Genomic DNA, 27,852 nt, shown 5'->3' with positions numbered 1-27,852 from the left:
AGGAAAGAGGAAGAATCCCTTGCAGCATGCTCTTCCCTGCAAAGGACCTAGGATGCTGTTGACTGAAGTCAGCAATGTTCAGAGCCTGAAGGATAGCGGAAGGGTCAATGTAACAGGGGTAGAAACTGGGAATTGTGCTCATAACAGCTATATTACTGTTGAGACCTTTTCTGTAACAGTATTCTTTTATTTTCTTTTCCTGTAATAATCAGATCTGGACTACTATCAATTATTTGATCAGACTGTTAAGATTTCAATTATACTAACAATAAATTCTTGGCTTTGCATAAAAGGCGTTTCCTTTGGCCTGTAACAAGATTGTAGTTGTCACTGTTTTCGGATAAGGATGTTCCAACTGTCCTTCCAGCGCAAGTCCTTGAGTTCAGTAACAGACAGCGAGGGTTCCCCATAGGTCACAGGGCGAAATGTGCAATAGACAAAGTAGACTGAAGAGAACCAGGCTACGATCAATGCACTGAACATGCTCTTGAGAAGCAGAGATCTGGGATGAGAGAAGGAAAGAGCAGTCAAGTTACATCAGCACTGGCCAAACACTTAATCCAAAAGGAAGACCTACATATGGCCTATTGTCTCTAAAGGCAAATGACAAAGTATGGCCACTGCTGGAAAAATCACTGCAGCCGCCTGCCAAGGTGACAAGCCTGGAAAAAAGAACTGTGTCACTTCTCTTGTCTATCTATCTGTTAAAACCAAATACCTGCAGAGATGATCACTCAGATGCTGTAATACGATGGGAATCAGGAGAATCTGGAATGTGACGGCAGGCAGGTAGTGGTACAGGAAAAGTGTTTTCTCCATCAGGAAGAAGGGCAGGTAATTCACAGCCCAGCCTCCAACACAGATCCCCCCGGCTGATACCCAGAGCTGCCATGCATCTGCAGGAGACAGGAGATACCTCAAAGCACAGTCCCTGGAAACCTAAAGTCTCTAGAAGGTTGCCTACTGTCACGGTTTGTTTTTTCCCCACTCTCTGCAGTTTGTGCTAATACAACCTTTAACTTAACCACACTCAACTGAGGGAAATGGTTACATTTTGTCAGGCTTTTATGAAGTATCCATCAAGACAGATTACTGCCAATATGAAGCAGCTTCACAGCGTGACAACAAAATGTACTGCCAGAAAGGTCAGCACAAAACTGCCTGGCCACATGGAGGAGACAGTACCTTGCTTAGAACGAACACATCTAAAATAAACCCCTCCCCACACAGCCAGTATCTACCTCCTTTAAATCATCACAAAAAGGCTCAGTAAAATCCAAATCTGGGGCCTGGACATTTCTTACATCCAAATATATACTATGCTGGCTACTATACTATCTCATGAGGTGGTGGTCATATTGCGATAACCATAATCAGGCTCTTCATGGGCTACTCTGAATGTTTGTGTGTCCCTAATAAAAATTTCAGGGTTGGGGGCAGGAAAAAATGCTAGCATAGTCAAACACATAGTTGCAAAATCGTGGCTTTGGGGCCATTAAAGTGTAGCTGGACAAGCGACCCTCCCTCCACCCCACCCTTGACACACACATACACAATGAATCAGACCTTCAGGCATGTCGTAAATCTTTCTCCTTCGGCGGATCAAGTACCACAGGGACAGACACGTGTAGACCAGAGCAGCAATGTTAGCTGAAGCCCAGGTGACAACATTCCCAAGGAGGTGGATCTGGGCCTGAAGGATAGAAGATGGTCTGAGCCAGAAGCAGGAACATGCTGCAGTTCTTTTAGGTAAGTTTAAGTATTACCTATGCATACTTACTAAATTAAAAGAAGTCAGAATGTGCCTGGCTAGTAACCTGATCTTTCCTGGAACAAAGCTAGTTGATAAACTTTGCTGCTTTAAGACTCTTTTGTAATGTAAGGCATTTAAAAGATGCTATTGGACATTAACTCATCTTCTAAATGGAATCAATAATGGAAACTATTCAACTGCAGTTTTCCTTTACAAAAAAAAAAAAAAAGCAAGAAGACATTTAATTAAAAGCAACTACTGTCAAAGCTGTATCACATGCCAAAAAAAAACCCCAACCCTCAGGGAAAATAATATTCTTAATACAGGAAGAGTCCATCCTGAAGCAGCTCCTTGGCTGGAACTGCAGCTCTGCTCTCACTCACACCTGAACTCAAGTCTGCTTTCTTCACCAGGTTCATGTTTACTTCTACCTCTCGTACTTACACCAGAGGTTGGGTGGAGCCAGTAGGCAATATTTGTGTCCATTGTGATCCAGTCAAGAGCAGAGGAGCTGTACTTATGTTCTGTGTCTTCATTTTTTAATGTGAGTATTTTCCACTACGATAAAAGTAAACAGAAAGCTTTCAGAATTGGAACGATGAGTGGGATAGCAGGCGTGGGTGAACAGCTCCAGATGTAAGATGTTAAGTTCTTAACCTGGGAGTGGAGAAAGATTTTGCACATCTCCTACGGGATACTGATCAATACAATGATTTTATTGTGTTCTTATATAATGCACTTACTTTCCTTAGTGGATTTCTACAATGTTAGTAAGCGGCATCAACACTACTGACTGCATATACAACACATTACAGTTCAGTTTCAGACAGCTTCTGGGTGCCCAACTGATCTTCCTTCCCCTTCTTTTTTTACACAATCACTTCGGTATTCGTTGCTGAACAGTATAGGTCTCTAATGCCCTTCTAAGTGCATTCAGAAATATTTTTTTTCAGTGAGGAAGCCAAACTACTCTACCAGCAAGGAATAAACAATGAATCCTCAGGCTCACAGTTTGGAGAAATGCTCAGGTTCCTGCTCTGCAGCAGAAGGAAAGATGAAGGGAACACCGAGACACTCACCTGCAATTCTGTGAACTTTGCCATGAAGCTGAGGTTTTTACTTATGTCTATCTGTGTGGGAGAGTGGAGTTCCACTTCCCTCTCTTTTTGCTCTTGGCCTGGAAGAAAACAGCATAGCTCAGAAATAACCACATAACAGATAGAAAGCTAGAAAGGGGAGAGAGCACATATGATACAGCCCTGGCTCCTCACACTCCCGGGAGCCCGTCTCCAATATATAGTCCAACTGCAAGCGCATTCTAAGGGGATTTGTAAGGACTCTGACATTGTGATAGAGCCAGAGCCTGCTGAACACACATACACGCAATACCACCTTCCCATCAACATGAAGCCTCCCCCAGTCACAGAAATCTGCTTTGAGAATATGGCTGAAACGTACTTTTCCCATATCTGTGCTCTTCCACATTCCACACCATGCTCTGGTGGTAGCCTTTGGACAGCTTCTCTCCAACCACCTCCAGCTGCCGGTATCCCCACTCAGGTAAAGATGCTCCACTGAGCTGAAAGTGAAAGATGACTGTAAACTTACAGTCCTGCCAATCTGAATTTCAGGATGGAAGTTCCTAGGCCCTGCCTGAGCAGTGGATGACAGCAAAGGACTATTAGAAAGTATGTGAAGAGTCACCATGCAATAGTGTCTCAACAAATGCTACAGCCATAAAGCCTGTGATTCTGGCAAACTCTGTGAAGAGATCCTTAACTATTCCAGCCGCTGTCACATACTACACACAGATTCAGCATCAATTTCTGAGGCTGTATCTAAACCCCAGTTGTGTACAGTGGTCACAACCTCCCGAGAAGCAGGACAGCTGTGCATGCTGAAAAGGAATGAAGCACGAGTATGACTACCCGAAACACATGCTGCTCTTTTATCACATTGAGCAAGTTTATTGTTTCATTTTATTTACCAATTTGGTTGTTTTAGTGGTTTAGGTATTTTGGAGCAGAGAGATTAGTAGTTTATGAGATTACAAGAACTGCATAAAGAAAAAGCTATAGGCAAATAAACATAAATCCACTTGCCTTTAGCACTGCAGAGGTGTTCACATGAACAAACCTCACTTCTGACAGAATTGTCTTCCACACGTCTGTGTCAGACTCCCGATTTACAATTTCCTACAAGAGAAAGATGTCTTTTGATCGTCATGTTGTCTCAGCTGTTTCTGCTGGAACATGATGAGCTCCTCCCTTCCTTTTGACCACTCACCACTCTCCAGAGGTTCTGTGCTGGCATGGAGATGTTATAATCAATATAGCAGGAAACTTCTTGGGAGTGGGGACTAAGAGGGGCGGCAACATCATGCCTAGAAGACAAGTAAAGTAAGATCCTCCAACACCATTTCCCAAATTAGTATAAAAAGCAAACCCATAAAGGTATTGAACTGTCTTACACCAGATTCAGTAATAAAGCAAAAAGTAACTCATTTATACAGATTGCACTGTTTACTCTGAAAGAGAACACTCCCCACTACCAAGAGCTGCCAGGAACAGGCTCAGAGGAAGCCAATACAGATGCCTGCTATGCCAGGCTGAAGAACAAGCACTGATTGTGACAAACAGAGATGCTGTTCACTGGGGTTCCCAATAATGAACAAATTAGGTTTGGAAGGCACATAGCAAAAAACCAAGCTCAGAACAACCCCCTTCCTAATCTGAGTGATATTCAAGTACATGCAGACACCCTTTGGGAAGCAGTCAGGAGGCAATTTCATACTGCAGTCTTTGCAAAACAGGCAAGAATCTGTGGCAATCAGCCACAGCACACCGGATTCTCCACCACAACTTCCTAACTTCCAGAGCACATCCTTCACACAGGAGTATGCTGTCAAAGTCAGTGGAGTTGACCTTGGGTTAACAGTCACACAAAATACTAAGTATCTGCATCTGCCTGGAGCAGAGGCAGTGAAGGGGCAAGGATGAAGACTCACCAAGGGGACTATATATTTAGGAATCTACAGAACTACCATGAAATGTGAACATGGGTGAAACCACCACTAGCCCCTCTAAAGGCCGCTAGTAGAGAAGACCAGAAACAGCTAGCAGCCACTGAACAGTTTGTGATTAGTATCAAATCCCACTGCCAAGTCAACTGCAGAAAAAAAAATAAGCATACAGCACCCTTTCTCTGGGCCACGGGGATGGCTTATGTAACAAACCACATGAGGTCCCTCCTAGCCCCACTGTTTTAAGAATCCATGAGTAACAGGCAGCTTATGGCATATCTGAATGCAAGGGTCACTGCGCTTCAACCCCAGAATAGTTATTCTGAGAGACAACAAAGCAGAATGAGCCAGCAGGCTTGGCAGAGCAGAGGATGAGGAAAGGACTTACGTGTTGAGGTACCGAGTCGTGATGCCATGGACCAGCTGCACGATGTGTCCGTGCCTGACAGGACGAGGTGGGTTACTCACCACCAGCTGCTGCCTGGCGGAGTGACACCCAAGAGGAAGTGGTTACATTCTTCTTTATATGTAATGCAACCTTGTCATGACCAAACTGCTAGGTCAAGAAGCTGCAGGCAGGGACAGACATTTCGCCAGTAAGATGAGAAATTAAAGCAATCTATAGATTGTACCAGAATGGAAACAAAGCTCACCAAGGCAAAGGTGAGTTAAGGGCAGAATGACTCAGAGGATTGGTAATGGGATACTGACACCCCAGCAGTGAGGTCAGTGGTCTGAATCCAGGTCAGTCAGGAGCGAGTTCAGATTATTCCCACCACACAGCTGTTTGGTGGCTTCTGTGAAATGAGTAAGTGCTTCAGTGATGTCTGACAGGTGTTCGTGTTACAACTGATGTCACTTTTGGCAGAATTATAAGAGAGATCAATGGCTACCTCCACCATGAAGACCAAACTCTCGTCTTGCTTCTAGACAGGGCGAAGGCGTGCTTTGGCAAGGGGGAACACTGCAGTTCGCCTGACTGCTGCCTGTACTTTCCTGTTCTACAGAAGGACTTCACATCCCCCAGGGCTCATAGGAGTCTTGGGTTTGAAGAATTTTAAGAAGATGCTGGGTTTCTGTGGTTCTGGTAGAGCCCCTGCTTGACAGGTTTGCACTATGGACAAACTTTCCCAATGTGGATATAACTTACAATGGCACACAGTCCCTCTGGTAGGACTCTCTATACAGTTCCCAGAGCAACATAAGAAACCTACAAAAGCAACTTTTTGATCAGTATGAAACGGTATTACACAAGGGCTTTTACTGGCAAAACTACAAGAACAAAGAGTCCTGCTCTCCACTGACAGTTACAATGGCAAAACACTTCAGCACAAACCAGGCCTCTCAGGCACAGGCACCCACTTGGAATTCCTCCCAGTGTGGCAGATTCTACAGTTCATCCCACACTTTAAATACAAAGAAATACTCACTCTGCAAAAGTGATTTCTACTCTCTTCTGAGACTCATTCAAGTTTGAAAAACTCATCAAGGCACTCTAATGCCATGGCTCACACACTTCAAAAAGCAAAACTTCCCTTTCATGCAAAGCACCTGAAAAGTTCCCACCAGTCTCATGAGTCTTTAAAGTTCCCCTTGTGCACAGCACAGCCCACGTTCTGGCAGGAGCAGTTCAGAGAGAATTTCAGAGTCTTCAATAATGCTTTTACCATATTGAGGAGGACTGTGCAAAGAGCCATCCTTATCAACTCTGCAGCTGAAATTACTTGCTCAGGATCACACATGGCCTCTACGCCCATAAGCAGAGAATAGTTATATCCAATCCAAGCTATGCCCTGGTTAGGTTTTGGAAGCATATAGAAGCTATGCTTACAGCAGCTTGGCATTTAAGTGTCCTGCATACTCACATTCCTGGATCTTTGACAATCCACCAGTTGTTCACATCCTTGAAGGGATAGCAGGTCACCTGCTGTTGATGGGAACTACCTCGTCCATTCTCATACCTGTACAGAGGGTTAAAAAACCCCACAGATGTGTAACAGTACATTTCTGTGCTCAACAGAGTCACAGCAATACAAACCAGCACCAGATCACTGGCTCCATTCCTACAGAGCACAGAGAATCTGTACATCTGCAGTGTGCTCTGAAGGATTAATGAAGAGATTGCCAGGACCCAAACTGAGCTACTTGGACTGGCAGGTGAAGAACCAGAGCATACTTTTATCCTAACAATACAGACCCAACCAGACTCCTCACCTGATGGGGTAAGTATTCGTGTGAGAATGGAGCCAACACTGCATGGGCTTGCCCAACACGTTCCGCAGAGTAATCTGAGAGCCGTAGGCCACCTCTAAGGGCTGACCCTGAGTGATTCGAGCCAGCCCACCCTGAGAAGCATAATGACAGGATAAGTGGAAAGAAGAAGAAACAACCCAGAGGCTGTTTAAATTCTATTAAGAGTCACCTGTCACTTTAACATAGCAGTATCTTAGCACAATGCTGTCTCATTTGGTTCTATCTACAAAAATCAAGTCTGGCAGCACCATACTCAGCAGATGTAAATACACCAGCATCTGAAAGACTACAGGGTCTTAGGGAATATCCCTAAAGCCATGCTGCTCTAAAAGACAGACTAAGCACTCTTCTACAGAAAATCACACTGTCATCCTGTAGTCTACAACATCATCACTTAAGAGGTCAGTCTGTGTCTACTTATGCAGAGTTTCCTGTAAGAAGGGACAAATCTTCAGCAGAAGAGTGAACACATTGTTCTTGGTTCACTGGGAAAAGCTTTTCATCTGTCATTAGGACTTCAGTCATTATTGCTTCTTCTTAAAACAGTACTACAGCAGCAAAGCAGTTAAATGACATAAAAGGAACAAATATGCAGGATCAAAGGAACAAGACTGCACACCTTTCTTCTAACAGTGAACACAAGACAGATTTCCCCCTCTTCTCCCCTAATAAACTAGTTTCATGACCACATTTCCTTTACCTCTAAGCTGGCTTGGAAAGCACTTGTCATAATCTGGTCATGAGGCCCAGAGCGATACAGCAAAGTCAAGTGAACATAGAAGAAGGACAGGTACATTGCCACTGGGATGACGATGAGGGCCAGTCCCCTAGCTAGAAAATGGCACATCAAGGAAACCTAGAAGAACACAGAGAACTCACTGGTTTCATGCTCCAGACATTAAAAATATTAAAAATACTAAAATACCAGTGCACTTGGCTTGTTTTGTTTCTTAAGTTTCCCCAACCACCCTCTTTCAGCTATAACTTCATGGACAGCTGGGTAACTTCCACTGAGGATGTGAACTGCAGCTAGCAGGAGGTATGTGAAGCAATATTCGTTTTGAGCGGCAAATTACCAAGACATGGATAAGAGCAGAAAAGCCAGTCACACACCCAGCAACTGAGCTGGGAAACTGTTCTATGACAGGAGGGTTTGCAGACTATGGCAAGGAATTTTAGTACAAAACCCAGCTACAGACAGCACTGTTATCTGTGGGCTTGCAAGGCTCCTGACTGGCTCCTGTACTGAAAAGTTACATGTAATACATTTTGTGTGTTGTGCTACCTACATTTGACAAGTTTTGGTCACCTATCATGTGCCAGAAGTGGAGTCCTGCGATGGCCAAGAGCAGCATATAGGTAAACAGGCCCATGTATTTCACTCTGAGAAAAAAGTGCATAAAAAATGAACACGGTTAAAAACTACACAACTACCTAATACAAGACATAAACATTCAAACTTTCTCTTGAACAGCATGCATTAACGTCCAACGACTTAAATCCATGACAAGTTTGGTACAACCACATATATAAACCTCAAGGCTTTGACACCAGAAGGTATCATTTGTTTGCCAATTACATTAAATAACTGCAGTGACAGAGAACCTTCTTGATAACAGGTTGGCAGATCACAAAGCACGGAGTCCCTAAATTCAGACTTACTGAAGCTTGAGGCAACTAGAAAGGAGGGGTGAAATGCAGATGCTAATTTATAACATAAAGCCATCTCTTAGAAATACATTTTCTTCCTCCCAGGACAGTATCCGCTAATGCCTGGTATTGCCCACTGTGAATTGACATCTTCTCTATAGAAACAATCTAACTCATTAAAAAGTCATGGACATGTCTGCTCAGAACAGCACCAACAATCAGTCTTGAAAATCCAAAGCCTCACTGATAGCTCAGATGGCAGGCAGGAAAGTGAGCTTACTAAACCAGAGTAAGACATCATCACTTACCCAACTGCACAAGAACAAGCTACTCCAGTCAACAGAAGCCAAAACCACCAGCTTCCAGAGAAGGAACTTAAATAAAAGGACAAAGGAAAGGATGTTATGGTGAGATCTGGGCACCTTCTTAGGATCCTGAATGTAGGTAATTTAACTTCAAAAAAACTTGCAGGACTCCACTATTCCTTACCCCATTCAGAGGTACCTCATTCTGAACCTCCCATGCCACCAACTCTCAGCCCTGACCTACAGGGTGTTGTTAAACGTACTTCTCTGTATCCTGAAAAGCAAAACTGAACGCTACCTGCCTCCTGATACCACAGATAAAAGCAATGTATTAAATCATTTGCTGGGCTCAGTTTAAAGATAATTTTACTTTACGAAAGATTACTTTATCCTCTGCAAGGATCAGAGAACATGTGAAGTCACAAGAAAAGAGAAAAGAGCCAAAGATCTCCAAATTCAGTGCCTGTAAACAGTAACAAAGGAGCATTAAGTGACCTGTTGTCATCAGTGTTTCTCTGCACAGAAGGAAACCTTCCAATAAAAAATCTGGGTTGGCAAAGGAGTGCTCCCAAGGGATTTTATTTTTATTGTAAAATAAAAAGACAACCTTGCTACCAGTTAAAACAGTCTTTAACACCTCTCAGAAAAGAAAACTTCTGGGGCAGGCATAGGAGAGGTCAAAGCACTGGATTTTACAGACAGATGAAGTGAGCTGCAGAACAGTGAAGTGACTTACAGAAAAAAAACACATAGCCTGTGACAAAAAAAGAGTCACCACAAGAATATCCAAAAGGATGGGAGACAATCCAGCTTTACCTGTGCCTTTGCAAATTGTAGAACTTCAGGTAGGACAAAACTGCAAGTAGGATGAAAAAAATCAATACTGATTCCAGGAGCATGAACCTTGACTGAGTGATCAAAGAGTTCTCTGTTGGAAAAGAGAGAGACACAAAATTAGAGAACCTTATCTATAGGCAAGTGCTACCTCAGACAATCGCATCATTATCCAACAGAAGGACCTGCCCATTTAAAGACAGCCAGTTCACTTGCAATCTTACTGGCTGTAATAGGGAGGTGTTGGGTTTAAAGGGACAAAAACCTTCCAGCAGGAGCAAAGTACATGGCCGTAACTGTCTCCAAGGACAAAGAGGTGGGCAAGTAGTAAAGTCTGGCAGGAGGCAGATAAAGGTGCTGTGCCTGCCTACAAAGGCAATGAAAATCACTGCTGGGAAATGCAGGAAGGTGGTTCTCAAGGCAAACAGTGAAGGCAGTGACCCCAGCAGGCAATGAGCATGATGACAAATCTTCAAGAAAGGGAGCTGCAATGAGCTGCTTTGTGCAGAGTTCCCTGAGCCAGAATCAGAGCAGCCGGTAGCTAGGACAGGTTTCTCTTATCAGACTGCTGAAGGGCTGTTGAGAGGCTCTTTCCGTTTCAGGCAGCTGCCAGCAGACCCTCAGAGAAAAAAAACAACTGAGTTATACACACCAGAACAGTGTCAAATCATGGTGCTAAGGACACAGACTGGTTTGCTGCAGTTTGGAGATGAAGAAATTCGATGAGCTCTGACTGTAAGTAGGGTCGTCCTGCTGTTGAAAACCAGTATGTTGTAACTCACCCTATAAACCTCTGACGAACAGAGTACAGGCCTCCTTGGATGCAAGAAACATGGTTTTCTGTGAGGCTGTTGAGGCTGTCCACTTTGCTTAACAATGAAATGAACAAGTACAAAGCCTCAACCTAGAATGGCAGCCTGCTGCAGAACGTGAGGATAGAGGGGATCGCAGAGGCTCAGCAGAGACTGATACAGGCCAGGGCTGAAAGTGGGCTCCGACATGTTGTTTGAGTTCTGTGGCGAGATGCTACTCCAGCCTTTTATGCAGCCTAAAAATTCACAAGGGGGAAAGGGACCCTTCTCCCCCTTTATGAAGAAGGGGGCCCAAGGGAATAATCTTACCTAAGAGAACCAGAAGAGCAGCTCCAAGTGCAGCACAGTGGGAGAACTGCAGTTCTACCAAAATCTGGTATGCTAAAGGCACACAGAGAGCACCAGCCAGTGCTGGCAGCAGTCGCAAGGACCAAACAGGAACATTCATGCTATATTCTGAAATAGGAGACAACAGTGATGCACAAATTTGGAAACTATTAATTGCAGAGAAGATGGATCAATACAAAATTCCTTATGACTACAGCAAGTTGTTAAATCTAACTCCTACTCTTACTAATTTATTGTCCATCTTGTACTGCTTAAAATGGTCTAACTGATTTAAAAAATCTGTGCTATGGAATCACAGTGCCTTAAACTTCTGTTAGAGACCTGCAGAAGACTTTACTTAAGAGGCAAAGTGAAGGTGTCAGATAAAGCGTTATTTCCACTAGTCAGGCAAAAGAAATCTGTCAGCCACCGAAATACTGCTTGTTTTCTCAAAAGACTGAGACTGTTAAAATCAGCTCTTACCAGCTCCAATCCTGTTCCATAAGAAGTTTCCATCAAATCCTCCTAAGTAACCTACAACATAACATAAGCAACAATTCAAAATTTCCAGACTCAAAACAAGCATAAAAACTGGTGCTAAATTGGTCCTGGAACCATTTCCCAAGCACATAGCTTTTCCATGCATGAAAGCCCTCTTTCCCAAAAGGGTCCTCTTTCGTACTGTTTTGCCTGCAGCAGTGCTTGATAATGTGCAGAGGCACAAAGAATATAAATTGGCAACAACAGATTCTCAGTGACAAAGTTACACGTATATTTAATCTCTCCTTCCCATACAGACACTTTTATGTTGTGTATATCTCAGCTACAGAAAGACACCCAGGCCTGAAAGCCTCCTTGTTGCCTACTATTTCTAGTCACTAGCAGTTCTAATCTTACCTTTCTCTTTATCCAAAGGATTGGATAACAATGAGGTAATGGATACATGGCTCCATCACCTCCCCAGTACTCATGCAACAGCCCCCTAACAATACTAAATAAGAAATCCTAATTCTCTCTACATCAGACTCTCTCAGCTGCCTTGTGTTCTTCCCCAGAGACAGGATCTGACAACTCGTTTCTAACCAGCACTTTGCTCTTCCACAGCAACAGGCAATAGACACTTCCCAATTTCAGGAGATGGCCTACCTCCCAAAGCTAGCAGCATATGGCCAAAAGGTGGGCCGCTGTCATCCACGAAGAAGATCCTCTTCATGTAGAGTGAGACGAATTGGCCATAATAAACTTCATCAAAACTGAAACACAAGAGGCAGAAATATGTCAAATCTAACTGCAGGCTACAGGGATACTAAGAAAGAAAACACTGATTTGTTGGCAGAAAGCTAAGAATACAGTGAAGCACAGTGGCTTTGCCCCTTTACCTTCCTCTCAGGAGTTTCTATTAGGGTAACACCATGACCATATTTACAGAGGCTGACATCAGGCAAGCTGTGCCCTTCCGCTCCTGCATTCTTACTCACAAATGTTTAAAAAAAAAAAGTCTGCGTCATTCAAGTAGAAAATAAACTATTCTACTCACACTACAGCCCGTGGATAGGAAAGCCCCCAAAGACGGCTTATTAATCCCATCACAGTCAATGCCACGAGGTTCATATTTATCTCTGCAGTAACCACAACCGGCTTCTTCAGAAATCCCAACATCCTGTCAAAGGTCTGTCCAAACCTCCGAGAGAAACAGAGGAGAGCAGCAGTCACCCTTTCGCTCACAGCTAGCTAAAGATCATTTGACCGAAAGCATGCACCACTACTTTCTGCTACTAGCAGCTCATGGTAATTGATCTTCCAAAGTTCTCCTGCCTTCCACATTTATGTGTTTTCTGCTGTATCTACTGGAGTAACTGTAAAAATGAAGTTACTAAGCTAACACAGTTAACTTTTCATCTGCCCTGCTTCTACATGAGTATGGTTCTCTGTCATCAATAGTAAGCTAGAAACTTTGCTTACTCTTACACTAGTTCTGGAGAAACACAATAGCTTAATTCAAGCCTATATTCCGCTTTGTGCTAAGCAAACCTCCCAGCCCAAATTCCAATGCTAGTGATAGGCAAACCACATGCTCAGGCACCAGGCTACTCAGATAGCTTTAAGAAAAAAAAAAAAAGTTACTTCCTCGCAAACTGAGCACATTTCTTGGCAGGGGCAGAGGGCAGAACCCACAAACATCCTCTATCTTAAAAAGCTGGCTATTAGAGCACAGGTGTAGGTAGGTGCTGTAGGGCTCTAGCACAGCCTAGGGGGGAGCGCTGCAGAAAGCAGGACTGAACTCTACTGTAGGCAGAACTGCTAAAAGCTAGGTCAGAAAATAGCAGGGAATCAGTGTTGTATCTCCTCACCTCAATACAGCTGAAAGTTACCGGAATAAATCCATCTGCATGGCTTTGATCAGGGGAGAACAAAGCAAGATGTGAGCACATCACCACCATCAAGTGCGGTGCCACCCTCCTTGTTTCTCACTACCTACAAAACACAAGCGCTGCGTTTAACAGGCTTTTTAAGGAGCCCCTTGCAAAGCTGTGCTCTCCACCGGCACTGGGGACACCACACCACTGCCCCACCTGCAGGACCCAGGACAAGGGCAGGCCATCACATTGCCTTGCAGGCCCTGCAACCCCAAAGAGCACCCTGATGGAGGGGATCCTGCTTCTCCCTGAGGTACAGGCAGGCCTTAAACCCTGGGGCAGGAGTGCAGCACTACCTCCCCCGCCAGACCTCATACACCTCCTCAGGGAACCATTAAGCCCTCTACCAGGCTTTGCATCCCCTTCCGTGAGCCTTATGAGAGGGTGGTCGGACCACTAACCCCCCCCCCAGGCCCTGTTCCCCCCTTTGAGCTCTCTGGGGGGGCAGCAGGACCACTGACCCCACACCCAGGCCTCTCACCCTTGAGGCTTGTGGGGTCTACAGGACCCACCAGCCACCCTGTACCCCCCCCCCTTCAGGATTTTTGGGGGCAGCACGGGACCACTAACCTGCCGCCAGGCCTCCCCCCCTCCCCTCGAGGCTTATGGCAGCAGTAGGCCCACCAGCCACCCCCCCCACCAGGCCTCGCAACCCCCTCCCCCCACCTTGAGCCTCGGGGCGGGGGGGTCAGCCCCACTAACCCCGCCATCAGGCCTCGCTCCACCCCCCGTGAGCCTTACGGAGGTGAGGGGGGCCGCAGGACGACCACCAGTCCCCCCCGTGCCCCGGGGGAGGCGGCGGGACCGGGACCCCCCGGCCCTGAGGAGATGGCAGCCCCCCCGCTCACCGGAGGGGGGGGGCGTGGCGGGACCACCCCGCGCTCCACCCCCTGCCTCGCGGCGCCGGATGTGGCGTCAGACGCACGCAGCGCCGTGAGGAAGGGGAAAGGGAAGAGCCCCGTCGTGTTGCCACGGCAACGGCGGCGTGTGGCGACCGGTCCGCGGCCCGCCCCGCCATGGCGGCCGTCAGAGCCCCATCCTCATCGCCAGACACTCCTCCACCCGGCTCCGGGCCAGGACCCCAGCGCCACCCTCGGCCTGCCAGCTACCGCGGCCGAGGGGGCAGGAGCACCCCAGATGCTGTGTCCCCGCCGTAGCATGGTCACCCACATCGGCGCCGTGGCCACCGTCATGCGAGAAAAAAAAGTAGAATAGATACACAGGTCTTTAACGAAAAGAACCAGACAAGGGACTTGGGAATTTGAGAAAAGCATAATCTGCTTTATTTTTTTTTTTTTATTTAAATAAGGAGAATTCTTTCATATGGAAAGAGCTAATACAATCACATATTTGAAAGGAGAAACAATAGGTACTGAAACAAGGAAAAAGGGCAATAAAGAGTGTGCTGCAACTGGCCTGGTGATTCCGTGATTCGAGTTCCGGTCCAAGTAAAAGTTTCCAAAAAATATAAACAGGTTGCATGTTACACAATTATCCATCGTCTGCCCTTTCAAATATCTGGTCTACATGAAAAGACAAAGAGAGGAAAGGCCAAAAAAAATTTACTATACAGGTCATGAGGTTAAAAGCTTTAAGGAGTACAATATCCCCTTGAGAAACAACAAATGCAATTTATACAGAACCAGAGGAAGGATTCCAGCTAAGGACAACGCCTTGAGACATGCTAAAGGGTGAGCGCCTCTCTGCTGCTGCTGTGATTCCCAGGGGAACGGTCAAGGTTGTGGCTGTAGACATCTTGAGGAGTGGGGAAGAGCCATTAAACCCAAGGGGGGTGTCTATGGCCACTAGGAAAATCTGGTGGTCTTTGGATTGAAACAAACAAACCAACCAAAACAAAACAAAACCAAAACCAAACAAACAAAAAAAGGAGTTGGACTGCTGCTGCCTCTTCACAGTCAGCAGTTCCACTGCTCCGGCAAAATGCACCTTTTCTGTCGATGGGCCACAACTAAGTATCCTGATGCCTATTGTAGATTAATTCTTATTCACAAATGCATCTTTCTTACAAGGAAACTGGGCTGCTGTACCTCAGAAATAACCCATGCTACAAGGAATTAACCTGTGCTTAACCAGCCAGAAGCAAAACAGAAGGTTAACAAAATGCAACAGAACAAGATCTTGGCATGCAGTGGTGCTTGCTTGAAAGTGAATATAGTAGCCTGCCAAAAGGTGAGACGTAGCAAAAATGCTAGGCTCATTTCTTAATATATATATATCCATAAATACACAGGAACCACAGGGCAGCTTGTAGCTTTGCAGCATTCTTGCAAGGAAACTGTTAAATGGAGTGCCTCTGCATGAACACAAACACGTATGGGAGTTCAATGGGCTGCAAACACATTCAGAGTTACTGACGACTGTACAGCTGTCACATGGCATAGCCAGGAGTGAATTATGGAAGATCAACAATAATACCTGTTGCACTGGTGACTGTGCTGCTTCCACTTGTCATTGAAAAATATACTGGCACACTTTTTTTTTTCTTCCTTTTTTTCCTCCTTAATTTCAATTTATTTAATTTTTTTTTTCTTTTTTTTTTTTTTAAATTAAGAGCTAAAAGCAAGCTGAACTGGAGAGGAAAGCAGCACTGAATGCAGCTGCTAGGCCATGAATCACTGCATCTAAGAGAACTAATTACTACACAAAGTGCTTCAGACCTTCAGCTGAACAAAAAGCAGCAAAGTCAGCCTCTGAATATTTCTGCTTCACCCATTGTTGCTGAAAACATGGATTCCACCTCTCCCTCCCACTGCACCTTTCCAAGCAGAAGGAGCCTGCAATTTGGTAGCTGATTTCCAGTCAAAGCAAAAGCAACTCACAAAGGAATAAATCATTAGGGCCTGAACCTTCAGCAGTGGAGACGGCAAGCAGAAGTATTCCCCTATAAACCATATCCATGTTCTATACATCTCCATTCTCCTCTTCCCCAAGCTGAATTTGTATCAGCGTACCAGCACGCTTGGCATTTCTGCACCTTGAGGATCAGAGGCTTTCCTTTTGACTCAAGAGCACCATAAACTGCACTAACCTTGTACTAGCTTTAAACAAACAAACAAAAATATATGCGAAAGAAGGATATTGCACTGTAGAAATTTGGGCTCTAAAACTGCTTTCCATCACACAAAACTCCATTAAGTGAAAGAGAGTCTTGCCAACTGCAGCTGACAGTCACGCAAAGGTGAGGAATGGAATGAAGCTTACATGCATTTCTTGGCCTTTCCTGCACAGAATAATTCAGACATAATATATAAATAGAGCAGTGAAACAATTACTTTTTCACCTAGACCTACAACATCAAATACGTATAAATAAATTCTAGTGTTTTATTCTGTTGGGGGAAGGAATGGAGAGGTTAAAAGAGAAAGAAGGGTGACCTTTTTCAACAGGAAATATTGTAGTTCTGATGGCATTTACACCAGAGGGACTGCAATAACTTGTATCTAGCAATAACCCAGTTTCTCCAACACATTTGACCATTTTAAAGTCATATAGGCGGGAGGAAAGAGGTTAGTGTCTTTGTAAAGCTTAAGTAGTGTGTCTAGGGTAGGAAAGAGATGAGAAGAGGGGGGCTCGGATAAGTCTCTTTAGCCATTACAGTTAGATTCTGGGCTGGTATTAGCTAGGGCCAGCTGGGCAGAAGGATAATAAAGAAAAAACCAGACAATTCTGTTGTTCATGATATTCCAAGGAAGAAAATAGAAGGGGGGGGTGGGATGACTTACTGGTGGAGCAATCTTTGGAAAATGTTGGGAGCAGGACTAGCAGATGAGGATGCAGGTCTGGGAGATGTCTGAAGGCTGCGGAAGTATGTGTCGCTAAATCTCAAACCCTGTACTTTAAGGAGGACACTAGAGAGATGCTGGCACACTCTGCTCTGAAGTTAGAAATCCATAAAACATGAGAAAAAAAGAGGGGGGGTTTGCCTTTTTTTTTTTTTTTTTTTTTTTTTTAAAGTACCATCCTATCCCTTTCCCTTCGGCTTCTCTGCCATGGTCAATGGGGACACCTGTGGACAGGGGACATCACTATGTCTAAGTTAGTTTAGGTTTCTAAACTCTTTAAAGCTACTGTATAAAATTCTTATTTATACCTAGCTTAAAACTTCAAATGCATCCCTAAAAAGTTATGAAGGATCTTTCCTAGAAAGGGGGGGGAACAACAAACAAAGAAACAAGAACACCTTTCAGATCCCTTCCCAAATACATTCTTTGTTCAAAATTATCTTCTTTGGAACCACCAACAAATGACTTGCTGCCACCTAGCAGAGGCAGATGGCACGGCCAGTTAGCAAGCTATCATCTACTGCAGAAATGAAGTTTTCTTTCCCCCACTTCAGAGTGACCAGCCTACTTTACATTTTGAAAGAGCTAAACAACACAAACCAAGTTAGCTGAAAGTAGCTGAGTTTACTTAAGACTACCGTCAGCTGAAGGACTCCAAGCACTTTCAGAACTTGTAAGTCCATCCTAAAAATCTACATACACACGCACACACACACACGCACACACATAAACCAAAACCAAACCACCAAAGAAATAAAACCCAACCCCCTCCCACTGGGACCTTCCTTTCATAGATCATCAAATACTGGTGAGTAATTGTGAGGTGACAATACTGCGTACACACGATATGCAACTGCATCAAAAGTAAAGAACCCTTTGCTGTTCATCTGGGGAAGGAGAGTAGAAGGACAATTCCAAACTGCCTCTGTAACCATGCGCTTCCGACACAAAAAAGGAGGTTCCAAGTGCTAAAACGGCGGTCTTGCAGAGGGGGTCCCTTACTGATGCATTTCTATGCAAATTTTACAAAAGGCCATGAGTCAGAGGAACAGAAAGCAAGACTTAGGGAAAAGGGAGAAGAGCAAAGCTTAGGAGAGCAGCCCCAAGGGATGAACACAATATAGAGTAAGTCTCAGGAGACATGAAGAATTAGAGCGGCCAAGGTAGGGAGCATAAGAGAGAGCATCACAACTACAAAAAGTAGTCCATACAGACCCGTTGGCTCTAGCCAACTCTTCTGACCCATGTGTGGTGAGGAGAATTTTTCTTAACAGATTTTACATTTCGTAAATCTATGATTTACATTTTGGTGTGTGTTTGGCAGTCACTAAAAAATCCCAAACCCACAAAAACAACCCCTAGATCCAGATGAGTTTGCAACAGAAATTTGGTGGGGTTTTTTCTTCCTTAAAACAAAAATGCCACATTTTGTTGTGCACAAGGCACCCCAAAGCTACAATTAAAGTGGTGCAAGTTTCAAGATTAATGCACTGATCTACTATATACCTTTAGTATACATTTACTTCTAACGCAAGCACTGCTTCTAGCTTAAAACAAAAATACTGAAAATTTAACAAATGCCGTAACTGTCCTGGTTTTTCAAAACCAAATAATCTGAAAGGCTAAATCATCTGGGTAACATATACCCAAACAAACTCAATTTAGAAGAGCCATGATTCTCAACATAGCACAGAACCATATATAAAACTAAGCATAGTTTTGTCAGAACATAATTTTAGCTGAAGGGAATTCTTTTCTGGAAGGAATAAGGAAAGCAGAAAGAAGGGTGGGAAAAATGAGAGAACATATAAAAGTTCTGCTATAAACAAAGATATAGCTTTTTTTGTAAAAACCTCAGCTGCCTTTAAAATGAAAAACCTCAAACTAACCCCTCTCCCCCAGTTGCCACTCTGCTGAGACAGAAGTAGGGAAGGAGAAGGATGGGCTTTGCCAAGTGAGCAATCACAGCTACCTGTGGATGGGGCATGGGGTGGGGTGGGGGGGGATAAAAAAAAAAAAAATGGCTCGAGCCACTTCAAAGTCACATGGTTGGTTGGTTTTAAAGCAAGCAGGTCAATGTCATATGCACTGTTTCAAACTGCTTTGTTGGGAGAGGGGCTTGGATGATGTTGCTGTAGTCAGTCAATGTGGGGCAGGGAGTAGATCTGGTGAGATTTTCAGGAGATCCAGTGGGGTCCAGTCTAAGCTGCAGGGCCTCTCAGGCAGCAGGATCAGCTGGGCATCAGAGGTGTTCCTAGGCCTTGCTTTCCTCCACTTTGACTGCCTGAGGTTTGATTGCTCCTGTGCGCACTGGCTTCATCTGGTTTGTGGAGGCTGTTTCTTGCAGCTTTACTGCTCCCAAATTGGCTTTATTTTCATCCACCCGCTGCTTTGCCTTTTGACATATAAAAACAAAGCATTAGCTAGTGCAGAGACCTCTAGGCAGATACAAAAATACAAACTGTGACCATCATTCATGCAAGACATCAAATCTGCTCCAAAAATCAGGTATTTCTTCTGTTCTATCACACTTTGCTGTCCTAAAAGACCTAACACGTAATAAGGATCTTGAAGTGTCTCACATGTCTGTCAATGCAAATGACCGATAAAAACTCAACAACAAACACCACGGACACTGTAAAACAGGTAATCCTCTAACCTCTCCTGACTTTCAAATCACACAGCATTACTCTCAGGAGTTGGAACACCCACCTACCCACTCTCCCCGCAGAGAAAATAACAGCTCCCACATACAACGTCAGCACACAGGCCTTTCTGGCACTCCTCGCAAGTCCATGGCACAAGCATGACAGTATAGAAGAGCAGATACTGTTGGGTCAAACAAAGTACTGATGCACACTACCTGTTGAACATAGTGTCCTTGCACAGAGCCCATACTAACTGCTGGTCCAGATGGCTTCCCACTTGGGCTGGCAGAGCTAGGCCTGGAAATCGAAGAGTCGACAATATTCATGGAGTAAATTCTACAATGGAACGAGAACCTTATTCATGTGTGAAAGAATAAAAAGACAGCAGAAAGCAGCAGTAGACAGGGCATGAGTCTGTGCTGTGCAGATCAGTGAGCTCCCCAGCCCAAAAGACAACATATGGATGGGTTGAGTGGGAAAAAAAAAAAAAAAAAAAAAGCAACTGCATCTCCCAAAAGGCTCAATGACCTGAAGGTTTGGTATGTCTAGACATGAGCACCTCTCATCTTGAGAGAATCATGCTGGAAATTAAAATGTTTATTCAGTGATCCTTGCATTTTCCACCTTAACAAGCAACACACAAAAGCATATACCAATTCCAATTTGTCTTTAAGACTCAGTAAACAAATAACTTTATGCACTTCCCACAAGCACAAAGGGCCAAATCAGTTACACACTGGCCCACGCCCAAAAATGAAAGCCATAATCATGCACTTTGATACAAGTATTTGGACTATAGCAAGCACATTCTACACATGAAAACCCAAGCGAATCTTGTACAGGGATGATGCACGCACTATGTCACTTCCCCATTCTGACTACAGAGGCTAAGTTCTGCGAACATTTTTCTGCGAACATTTTACCTGTACGTATGTGGTGATGGTACAGACCCTCCGGAGGACATATTCTGTTTACCATCGGAGAAATGAAACCCTTTCATTTCCATTTGGGAGGACTACAGAGGAAAACGCACGAGAAAGAGTATCATCTTTGCATTCACAAATCACTCATTACTTCATATAAACACTTAAGCCAAATCTTTGCCCTTCTACCCATCGTGCCCATTAAAAGAAGAAACATTTTTCAGGTGAAGAAAGTGAGGCTTTAAGTGAAATAATCTGCTTGTATTAAACCAGCAAGCCAGCAGCACAAGCAAATACAGAACCTGGAAGTTAACTGCTATGCTGTGCTCTCTCTCCCCTATAATAGACAAACTTATGATATGAATCCATCAAACCAGACATGACATTAATATACCTACTCAAATGGACAAGCTTCACAACAGTGTGAAATATCTGGGCAGTATTCCAACTGTGTCTGGAGCTCACCACCCCTCAAGCACTCTGGGGAAACCTGTGTAAACATGTAATAAAACTGGAGACTCCAAACTGGATCAAGGCAGGATGTGGCTCCCTGGAAACAGAATGGTGACCAGCAGCAAAACCTGAAAAACTGCTGGCCTGCGCTTTGGAGATGAGGGGAAAAGGGCTCCTTCATTTTACCACCAATCCTTGGCTTTGATATTTAAGGATCCCAAACAAGCTAGTCTCCCCTTTAACAAGATCAAGGAGCGAAACTTCAATGCAGGAGGGGTTAATGAATGCCAAGATGAGCACACAGGAGATAATCCTTACCTCCCTGCTGGTAGCAAGAACAGAAGGCTGGGATCCAGGAGGGAGGATTCTTCGGGGAGCTCCTACAGGCAGGTTTTGCCCCTGAGGAAGCTGGATGGACTGTGGTAGAATCAGGGGCTGCTGGCCAGAGCCATAGCGGGGCAGAGGAAGCTGGGAGCCAGGCACAGGCATTGTTAGCTGCGCGATAAGGACACGTAGTTAACTTACTGGCAGTAACAGTCTTGTGTTTGACACACTGCCTCCTAATACCCTGAAAGCACGGCATTACTAAAAGGAAGCTCACAAACAGTGCAGTCTGGCACAGGACAAATGCAAATCAATGCAACAGAGGGATTTTCACACTGAAATGCATGTTCTGGTAGTGTTGCCAACACCCTAACAGCTGGGCTTTTAACATGGCATTGATTTAACATAACTGCACTCAGACACAGGGCTTTCCTCCTTGCTTAGAACCATCACCCGTTTTTTCAGTCTTCCTCATGGTCGCTGCATAGATGTATTTTCTCTCGATATGACGGCAGCATCAGACAGCTCAGTGTCAGGGGTTTTGTTTGCAACTTTAATGCCCAAACGAGAAAGTCTGCTACATTTCCATGCCAAAGCATTTTGAGGACCGGACCTCTAGAGAAAGTGATGGTGACCTCAGCTATACGTTCTGCAGTCAGCTTCAAACTGATGATGGTAATAATTAAGAGTAATTTAAAAAAAAAATGCAGCTCAGGACTGAGGACAAGAGCCTCCTGTTCCCTCTGATTCATCTGACAGTTCTCACCGTTGCTGGATTTAGGAGGTTCTATGACAACATTTTGTAATAAATAAATAAAATAAAAAAATCTAAGGCTGGTAAAAGAGACCAAGTTACTAGCTTATGATGGATAAAGAAAGCATTTCTTCAAATATTTAGTTTGCCAGTATTTTCTGTATTTTCCTCAGCTAAGTTACTTCCACAATTAACTCTGTCAGTCACAACATAAAAATCCCTCTTTAAACAAAAAATAAACCTTAACATGTTGCAAAAAATAAATGTAAGATGAGTTTAATTAAAGTATCAAACTTCTTCAGAGAATCAGAATACATGTCCACAAATATAGCCAGGCTCACAGTAGGATTCAATGTCCTTATCTGAGCCATGCTTTACAAAAACTTCTTCACACAATGAAATTCTTGTTAAGATGCTACCAAACAGATCAGCAGAAGTTGTAAATAAGACCTGGATAACAAATGAAATGAGAAAATAGACGAGCTTTTATTAAAAGGTCCTAGTTACCCTGGAAGCCGAGTTACATCTGGAGACAATTGTGATTTGGCTCTCAGAAGAGGTACTTTTAGGACTATTGCATCATGGCCTCCTAAGCACTGCAAGGTCCGATCTGCATGAAATGTCTATATTGAAGGCAAGGACTTCCAAGTTACAAAATGACATCTCAGCAGGGACAGACAAGTAATTAGCAAGAATCTCATTAAATAAGGTGCTGCGTGTTTGAAACAATGGTTTACAGAACAGAGTCTCGGGGAAATCTTTTGCCTCTTTACAAAGAGCTTAGTTCACACAAACGCACGACTCAGCACAAATACTAGTTTCAACCCAGTCTCAGAAACAAGTGGTTGTGAAAAAGCCTGTACAAAGGAGTGGCTTGCAAGCCGGGCTCCTAACCTGCGTAAGCTGAGAGTCCATCATCTGCGAGGCTCCCATACCAGCTGCCTGGTTTATCTGGCCTTCATAAACCAGTGTCTGGCTTCCATTCATGGGCTGATAGGGGGACCCAGACTGGGTTTTTACCACCTCCAAGGGCTGCATGCCTGGGAAGGCGGAATACGGAGGCTTCAGAGCAGTGCCTCCTGTCAGGACCATGGTGCTGGGTTGAGACAGACTGGGGTGCATATACACCTGAGACCTGGAGAAGAAGCATACATTCAAGTCATCACACAGAAAATTTTGGAGACTATACACACCCCCCCCCGCCAAACCATATCTGGCCTGCAATCAGCAAGTGGTTCTCAGACTCTACTAAATCGACAGCTTAGAAATAAGCTGTGATGCCACTTTTCATTTTAGTTACAGTGTTTTTTTTATTTCCACCTTTAAGCCCTTACAGCCGCGTCCTTGTATTGCAGGAATATTCAACAGAATGACACCGTGTCCTACCCAAAGTTTATGTTTCAATATCCTGCACAATAAGCTCTGGATTAGTAGTAAGGGAGGATTCACGTTACCAGCAATCTGCAGCAGCTTTGCAAAGCAGAAAAGAATCAGAAGTTAAAGATTCAAACAGCTGTAGCAAAAAAGTTGTTTGTTTTTTTTTTAAACCTCAGTGTCTAGGTTTTTGAGGCCTTTAAGGACTATTCTGATCATTCACTCTCATCTCATGCAGGAAAGGGGTACAGAGTAACATTCCCACAGCCAGCCCAACTCTGAAGCGGATGTCTCAATCCTTCAGTTCTAGTAAGCAGTTCCTGTAGCCCAGTACTGTTGCTGTTACACTTGCATTCAATTTTCTGATTTGAATCTTGTAATTTTTTCTCCAACAAAGTGCAGGCAAAGAGTTATTTAATTTCACTATGCAGCTACTCAGCTCTGATCAAACTGCCTCTTTGTCTTCTCTCCAGTAGTAAACCACAACAAGCTGTAAGCTCTGGGTTTCTTACTAGTAAGTCTGCTTGCCAGCCCAAAAACCTCCTCTTTCTGCATCTTTCCCAGGATTTGCCTCCCCTTTTGAGAGGGTAGGCAGTAAAACCGAATAACCTTCCAAGGATGGTCTTTGGCATGTCCTACAAAGAAACATGCTACAGAGAGCCTTGTGAGCCCTGATATCCTTGCTCTCCATCCCAGCAGTGTTACTAGGGGAAGGAAACAGCAAGTCAAAGGGGGAAGAGAAGATGAGTGCAGAGTATCTGATCAATGTACATAGACATCAGGAACATAAGAACTTAAGCCACAAGGAAATGAAAAACTGGAAGCAGTTACCTGAAGGGCTGTATGGAGCTGTACATCTCCTGGGACTGGGAAACAGGCAGACCACCCCTCAACCCAAGCTGAGCTTGGGCCTGTAAGGATGTGTGGAGGGAAATGGGAATCTGTTGAGCAGCAGCAGCAGCCTGCAGAAGAAATTAAGATGACTGAGAAGTACAAGAGGAGCCAGAAACTCTCCCAGGCTGCTAAAAATCCACCAGTTTCCTCCGTGAGTCAATCTGCCATGATAATTACCTACACTGCACCTTTACCCAGCCCCTGCATCATTCCACAGAACAGCAGCACACTGGCAGGAGAACACATTGCACAGGCACCCAAGAGGGAAGACTGATGCCTGCAAAAGGCATTTGATGGACACATGAGGGACCAAAAAGCTCCGCACACAGAACATGCACTGACAATCCCAGATCTCACTTGCCTGCACGCTTACCTTGAAGGGGTTCTCCCCAACCCTAACACCCTATTCACTAAGGCTAGTGAAATTGCTCATTAGTATTGACAGGCTATAGAATTTACTGAAAGTCACTTTACCTCACACAGATGCCTCAGCATCTGCTTCAGTTAAACCCAGCCCAAAGGCACTGGTATAAAAAGAGGAAAAAACCTCAATTCCCCTCCCTTCAATTTCACTAACCTGTAACACCCACTAGGAAGCAGCATTCAAGGAACCTAAAGGGAGCCACGTCTAAACTTTTTTGGGCTATCAGAGAGATAAATGACTCTTCGTTTCTTAAATGCTACCCTGAAGACTCCTTGAGAAACCACTAGCTAGTTGTATTTCTCCCTTACCTGTTGGTAGCTTTGCTGCTGAGGTATCGTCTGAGGGACCAGGCGAGGCTGACTTGCAAACACATGGCCATCCAGATATAGGGGTGGAATATGGTTACCTAAACATCAGAGAAGGCAGGCTGTAAATTCAATGTACAGGGGAGATACAGGCACAGAACGCTGCAGAGACCTGCAGGTCAAGACTATTTCCTACTTTTCAGAAACCAGCTTAGCAAGTCAACACACAGTACCCATTCAGAAGAGCCTGTAAAGCTCATAAGTTCACATATCAAAGCCAGCAGCCCCACTTTACAGTAGCAGGCTTGCTGAGAATTAATCATAACCTTCTGTAAAAGGCTAAATGTAAACCCAGGTTTCCCACCTCCACAAAAAACTCAGAGACACTAACAGTTCAGGAATTGGTGACCTGCACTCCAAACTGTTCCTAAATGCCAGAAACCTGCAGTCATCTCATCTTTGCAGCTAGGAGGGACAGAAAGAGCAAACATGGTGTTTGAGACCTTCACGCAAGAGCTCTAAAAGCCATATCCACCCCAAAGGTGGCACCAATCAAAGTGCTGTGCCACTCCTGTGGTTCTGTGCAGATCTGAACCATGGGATTTACAAGCAAAATTACAGTGGGTGGGTAAGCAGATCACCTGACTTGGAACAATCCATTTTCCAAGTGGAAGCTATTAACAGAGTCACTACAGTGGTCCACTCCCTATCATTTCTGTCCAGCATATTCCATTCCATTCTTGAATTGAGGAATCAGAAGGATAGTGCGTACATGAGAGGTCCTTTGGGACCCAGGAGCCAGAGAATCCAAGTACATTCCTTTTTTCCAGATGCTCTCCGTAATTATACACACTACCTAACATGACTGAGCTCAAGCTTTTCCTCTAACTCAAGGACAGCAACACCTTCCCACATCCCAGACTTCTGCAAACTGTAAGCAAGTTGTTATTACATACAAAGAGCAGAAGGTGCTCAGAACGTGTGACTTAAATAGCAAAGTGAGCAGAGGAATGGTTGATATTGATATTGGGACTGTTGAAGTCTCTCAGCCATAGGTTTCTGTTTCTTCATTTCCCTTCTACTCTATCGAGCACACAGGGAAGGGTAAGCAGGATCCATTGAGACATCACAGAGACTTGATGCTACACCGGGAAAGTCGTCCTTGTGCTAAGATTATACCAGTCACACTCAAGTAACGTTCTTCAAAGTGGGTAGATGGTCCCTCTTTCTGTCTTGACTAAATTGGTGTTAAGAATCTGTTAAATACCAGCCACCCAGTTACTTTACATGGAAGCTCTTCTCACCATGCTACAAGAATCAGGGGATGATTCCTAGATACCAAACAGACAATGCAAATACCGCTGCCACAGTTTGCAGGTACCTGGAATAGATGCAGAAGGTGCTACGGACGCCACAGGCATAGGCGGCATAGAAACTCCACCAAAAGAGCTGTAGCTGACACCGTTGGAAGCTCCAACGCTGGAAGGAGGCTGGATGCCTGAGCCTGCGCCTCCTGGGGAGTTCTGTTCTGGTAAACTAGGAGAGTTTTCCCAAGCTTTACGAGCAGACTCCATCTATGGAAATGAAGGACAATAACTACAGACAGTTCAAATGGGGAGGACAATACTGAAGCCTAGAGTTGCTCATCTATGATCTATTAGTTCAAACTCAATCTAGTCTAGTCACAGTGGAAAGTTGGCAGGTCTCAGGTCAAGGAGTTTCACACCAATTTCCAATGGGCAAGCATCCTTCACAAACACTCAATCCCCCTTGGTATTTGCTGAGCTTTTTGGGGTTGTGGTGGTGGTGGTTTTTGGTTTGGTTTATTTTGGGGTTTTTTTGTTGTAGTTTCTATGTTTGGTTTTGGGTTTTTTGTTGTTTTTCTTCTTTAAATCATCAAGCACCTAGGATCCGTGACCAGCCATCCTACCCAACTACTGAAATAGTAGGAAAGCTCTGTTGCACCTGTTCTACAATTGGTAAGGACTTCAGCATCCAGGACTGCTGAAACACATGCCCTTCCACCCATGCTGAATAGCATATATGCACAACGTTTATAGAAGCTAATTAAAGGTTTAGCAGTACCTAACAAAATGCTCTGGGAAAGAACTCTCCATCTTCACTACTCTGGCCATGGAGACATGGTATCCACACCTAGGACAAACACACATGCCAGCTTGCTTACCTTAAGAGTAAGGTCTGCAGTGGGGAAGGACATTGGGTTCAGGCCAATGCACCGCTGGAGGTGATGATCTCTTCGCAGAATGGGAATGGACTGCGTTAACCCTGCCTGAGGGGAGATTCGTAAATGGTAAATATTTTATAAACTCTTAAGAGAATGTCATGAGCTACCAAGGCTGATAGAGCCTCAACTGGCAGCTCTAGTAACTACACCACAAAGGATTCAACCCTCAGTGGTACTGCAGGAGTTAAGTACCACACTCAACCATGATCCATTCTGCTGTTGGAATAAATGAAGCTTCAGTTATGTGCAATGACAGTTATGTCAAGTTACACCAGCTTCCACTTAAACATCAATTTGATCCAGTAACTTCAATTTGCAGAAGAGTTCCCCCT

General features: G+C 44.4%; 2 protein-coding genes and 1 non-coding gene across 18 annotated transcripts in view; all 3 read right to left on the bottom strand.

Moving 5' to 3' along the window:
* Positions 1-166: 166 nt before the first annotated feature.
* Positions 167-14,266, bottom strand: POMT1 (protein O-mannosyltransferase 1). Of its 6 annotated transcripts, none has more exons than XM_069770701.1 (21): positions 14,115-14,266; positions 13,308-13,431; positions 12,494-12,627; positions 12,103-12,209; positions 11,440-11,490; positions 10,939-11,085; positions 9,800-9,911; positions 8,987-9,052; positions 8,318-8,411; positions 7,729-7,884; positions 6,990-7,120; positions 6,641-6,736; positions 5,164-5,256; positions 4,040-4,136; positions 3,856-3,948; positions 3,212-3,332; positions 2,833-2,930; positions 2,198-2,311; positions 1,567-1,693; positions 719-896; positions 167-502 (listed from the first exon to the last, which is right to left on the bottom strand). In XM_069770701.1, the coding sequence occupies exons 2-21, from the start codon at positions 13,395-13,397 to the stop codon at positions 328-330; spliced, it is 2,280 nt and encodes a 759-aa protein (XP_069626802.1). In that variant the 5' UTR covers positions 13,398-13,431; positions 14,115-14,266; the 3' UTR covers positions 167-327. The 6 variants fall into 6 exon arrangements, with proteins under 6 accessions (XP_069626802.1, XP_069626804.1, XP_069626803.1 ...); XM_069770703.1 differs by having other exon boundaries at positions 3,212-3,338; positions 3,862-3,948; XM_069770702.1 differs by having other exon boundaries at positions 14,076-14,237.
* Positions 14,267-14,633: 367 nt separating this feature from the next.
* Positions 14,634-27,852, bottom strand: part of PRRC2B (proline rich coiled-coil 2B) — a 52,834-nt gene continuing 39,615 nt past the window's right edge. For 8 of the 11 annotated variants that reach the window (XM_069770691.1, XM_069770692.1, XM_069770690.1 and 5 more), the window contains 9 exons: positions 27,461-27,565; positions 26,657-26,849; positions 25,279-25,376; positions 24,484-24,614; positions 23,173-23,413; positions 21,519-21,695; positions 20,748-20,839; positions 20,040-20,160; positions 14,634-19,571 (listed from right to left, as the gene is read on the bottom strand). In XM_069770691.1, the coding sequence (XP_069626792.1) occupies positions 19,431-19,571; positions 20,040-20,160; positions 20,748-20,839; positions 21,519-21,695; positions 23,173-23,413; positions 24,484-24,614; positions 25,279-25,376; positions 26,657-26,849; positions 27,461-27,565 (1,299 nt within the window). In that variant the 3' untranslated portion in view covers positions 14,634-19,430. The remainder of the gene's footprint in view (positions 19,572-20,039; positions 20,161-20,747; positions 20,840-21,518; positions 21,696-23,172; positions 23,414-24,483; positions 24,615-25,278; positions 25,377-26,656; positions 26,850-27,460; positions 27,566-27,852) is intronic. The other 3 variants (XM_069770696.1, XM_069770697.1, XM_069770694.1) reach the window with 2 other exon arrangements.
* Positions 26,317-26,410, bottom strand: LOC138682230 (small nucleolar RNA SNORD62). Its single transcript, XR_011322389.1, has one exon. It is a non-coding gene; the product is annotated as a small nucleolar RNA SNORD62 (small nucleolar RNA).

This window comes from Haliaeetus albicilla, chromosome 26 (genome assembly GCF_947461875.1).
Source record: "Haliaeetus albicilla chromosome 26, bHalAlb1.1, whole genome shotgun sequence".
NCBI lineage: Eukaryota > Metazoa > Chordata > Aves > Accipitriformes > Accipitridae > Haliaeetus > Haliaeetus albicilla.
This window is presented reverse-complemented; position numbering and strand designations above follow the sequence as displayed.